This window comes from Eucalyptus grandis, chromosome 2 (genome assembly GCF_016545825.1).
Source record: "Eucalyptus grandis isolate ANBG69807.140 chromosome 2, ASM1654582v1, whole genome shotgun sequence".
Classification (NCBI taxonomy): domain Eukaryota; kingdom Viridiplantae; phylum Streptophyta; class Magnoliopsida; order Myrtales; family Myrtaceae; genus Eucalyptus; species Eucalyptus grandis.
Window position 1 is genome coordinate 42195430 of NC_052613.1, and position 3383 is coordinate 42198812.

At 47.6% G+C, this 3383-nt stretch overlaps 1 protein-coding gene across 1 annotated transcript; it reads right to left on the bottom strand.

The window, feature by feature from the left end:
• Positions 1-457: 457 nt before the first annotated feature.
• LOC104435392 (protein JINGUBANG) lies at positions 458-2002 on the bottom strand. Its single transcript, XM_010048149.3, has 2 exons — positions 1057-2002; positions 458-962 (listed from the first exon to the last, which is right to left on the bottom strand). The coding sequence occupies exons 1-2, from the start codon at positions 1950-1952 to the stop codon at positions 575-577; spliced, it is 1284 nt and encodes a 427-aa protein (XP_010046451.2). The 5' UTR covers positions 1953-2002; the 3' UTR covers positions 458-574.
• Between the last annotated feature and the right edge of the window lie 1381 nt (positions 2003-3383).

Here is a 3383-nt window from a genome sequence, read left to right on the forward strand (position 1 = left end):
CTAATTATAGCCACGCACCACCTGTCTCCGCGGACCCTTACTTGCATATCCTCTGCATCTTCACCTAATTTTTGCATGTATTTTCAAAGCGAATTAGGTGAAGGGTCATGCTCTTTCAAGGAGCATCCCTCTGTGCTGCCACCTTAACCAGAAATTGGTGGAACAGGAGACACTTCGCGAATAGTCCTACGGCGGTAGATTTTGGAAAAAATTGACAGCCCTTGCCTTGACTTTCTAGAATCTACTCCTGAGTCTTCTTCCGCGGTCAAATTGGAACAATGACCGCTCTGGTTGCATTAGCTGTCGGGCTTTTCTTCGAATGAAATGATGTTTGCAACAACAAAAATCGTGCGAACCCGGGACCGTCGGATCAAAAACTTTTAATGTCGACCGTTGGATCTCGCACGGAATCGTGAGAATAAAAGGAACGAAAAACAAGGGGAGGACGAGGAACCGATTCTGGAAAAGAAACACTCATTTTGCTTATGTACAAATCGCCAAAACAAACAAACCTGTCAACAAAAGAAAGAAATACGATGAGCGGGTGGAAATGTCCAACTTGACCCTCCCCCACCTACTCTTTACCAAAGCAAATTCTCCATACTTTGATCTTACAATCCAGTCCGCCGCTGTAGACCAGATATCTGGTCCCGCTCCCACTGCCCTCGCCGCCGTCCGCGTCGGCGGCCGCGGCCAAACACTTCACCGGCTTCGCGTGTCCCTCGCACACCGCCAAGCAGGAGTAGCTCCGATCTTCTCCCATCCTCCGCCACACCCTCACCGTGTGGTCCGCCGACCCGCTGCACACCACGTCCCCCACCACCGCGACGCACAGAATGGCCTTGCTGTGCCCTCGCAGCGCCCCCACCACCACCATGTAGTGCTCGCCCTCCCCGCTGCTGCCGCCCTCTGATCCTCTGTTCCGCCCTCCGTCTTGGACCTTCTCCCAAACGAGGATCGACCTAGGAATTTTGAATTTACTGTGAATTCGCTTGTTTTGTGTGCGCGCGATCGAATATAGCTCTGGGAGAATAAATAGTGAACTGAAGTGCTCACCTGTCGCAGGCACCCGAGTAGAGGATGCATCCGTCCTCGCTCAACGCCAGAGCGTTGACCGCGGACCTGTGCCGTTCTAGAGTCGCGACCAACGCGTGCTTTCTCTGGTGACCCTCCTTCTTCCACACCTTGATCTTCCTGTCGGCGGAGCACGTGTAGACATGGCCGTCGCGGGACACGACGACGGCGTTGATGGCGTCATCGTGCGCCCTGTCCACCGACTCCATGCACCGGAAGTCGGACACCCGCCAGACCTTGAACGACCGGTCCCACGAGGCCGAGTACAGCACCGAGCCGTCATGGGCCAGCGCGAGCGACGACACGGCGTCGACGTGGTGGACCCACGTGCGCTTCTTGTGCCGCCGCACTTCCACGTAGTTCTTCGGCGAGAATAGCCTCGCGAAGCGATCGGCCAACGTGGGCAGCGAGGTCACGAGCCTGTACCTCCCGTCGGCCTCGATCTTCCACACCCGTATCTTCTGGTCCTGGTGGGCGGTGAAGAGCCTGTCCCCGCGCGCAACCACGCTCTTTACAGCGCTGGTGCTGACGGCGGCCAGCGCCGCGAGCCCTGCATCGGATCCGGGCAGGCTTCGGTCCCACGCCCTCACCTCGCCGTCAGAGGAGCCGCTGTAGAGGAACTTGCCGGCGAGGGCGAGGGAGGAGACGTAGGAGGAGGGGGCGGAGAGAGTGGCGACGCAACAGTGGTGGACGGGAGTCGGAGATAGGTCGAAGGGTTGGGATTGTTGAGGGGTCAGGGAAGGGACGGAGGGAAGGCTGGATTGGGAGGCGAGGGAACTTGAGGATTCGGATTGAAGGTGACGGTAGTGGGAAGACTGATGCTCGGAAGAGATGGTGGCGTCGGAGCTGCAGGGCAAGGGACACGGAAGAATTCCCATGTTGTTCTTTCTTACCGTAGAGAGAGAGAGAGAGAGAGGGAGGGAGGGAGGGAGGGAGGGAGGGGTTAAATTACAAGATCAAATAATGATGGGGTGGTTGGCTATATATAATGTTACTATATCACCAACACGAATAATTTTACTTAAAATTTTAAAAAAAAATGATAATCAGAAAGACTCTACAGGTTAGAGCATCATAAGCATGCATAGCACACCTAAGTATATTATATGATTTTGTAGAAATTCAAGCAATTATGCAATGGAATACAACTAAAAGTAGCATCGAAAAAGGGGAAAAGCATATAGTTCCAAACACATTTTTGGTAAGAATGTCAATTGAGCCTACCGATATCAACACATCACCAAACAAAGCAGACTATCAATTAAGGCAAAATACATTACTTTTCAGAAAATATCCTCACTCTTTGAAAAAAAAACCACTATGATCCAACAAAAACTTAATCCTGATCTTTTCCATTAATTAGGATTTGTATTCAGGATGAAACGTTGACATTGATCTAAGACTTTTCTAAGAGAGCCCACAAAAGTTATAAATACTTTTTACCTACTTGGCATGCTACGTAAGCACCGAACGTCGATTCCAGCGTATTAAAAATCGACGCATATTCTCCGTTTGTCCGAACAAGCATTTCAACATCCAGCTGGCATTCACTATAATTACTTGAGGAAAGGGTTAACGATGAACTCTTTTGGAAGTAGATGAATTGTTTTATATCAAATCAAGATCGATGTTTGATATTCAAATTTCGAGTAAAAATAGAGGACCACCTATGTGATTATTAAAAAGCAAAAAGAAATATGTCCATAATGGCAATTGATAATTTAAAAATACAGAATAAAATGATCTCTGCATATCAATAGGGAAAAGTGCAACCAATGTATTAAGTCTATGGAATGCAATTAAGTCATAAACCTTTCACATCATTTAATTAAATTTTTCACTTTTTTCTTCAAAAAGTGCAATAAAATTCTCTTGACAATCGATATCTAAAATTGTTTATATGTCACTTAAAAATTTCACTTCTCTATTTAAGTTTTTTAACACAATTGCACCTTTCAATGAAAGTTAAAAACTTGATTAAACCAAGTAAAATGTCTAGAATTCAATTGTATTATTTTTTATTTATTTATAAAGGTATAGGATTGGATCGAATTGATGGAAAACTTACAACCTGATATTCTGAACTTAAAATTCAGAAGTCGTGGTACAATTTTCGAGCAAAAGAGACCTCCCCTTTGACTATTAATGAATAAGTCCTTGGATATGGCTTGAAGCAGTATCACTCGGGTTCTCACCTACGCAAAAGGGCAAATCTCACCCCGGTCACCCGACGCAGGCGAGGCATCGTTAGGATAGCTCAACCTTAGGTTTGTTGCCGCCGCGGCAGATCAGGCACGCCTTAGCATGCG

Excerpts from the sequence above, each read along its gene's own strand:
- LOC104435392 (XM_010048149.3), bottom strand. The coding sequence starts at position 1,952 with ATGGGAATTCTTCCGTGTCCCTTGCCCTGCAGCTCCGACGCCACCATC. Across the intron at positions 963-1,056 it reads TACTCGGGTGCCTGCGACAG|GTCGATCCTCGTTTGGGAGA; the intron begins GTGAGCACTTCA and ends CAAAATTCCTAG.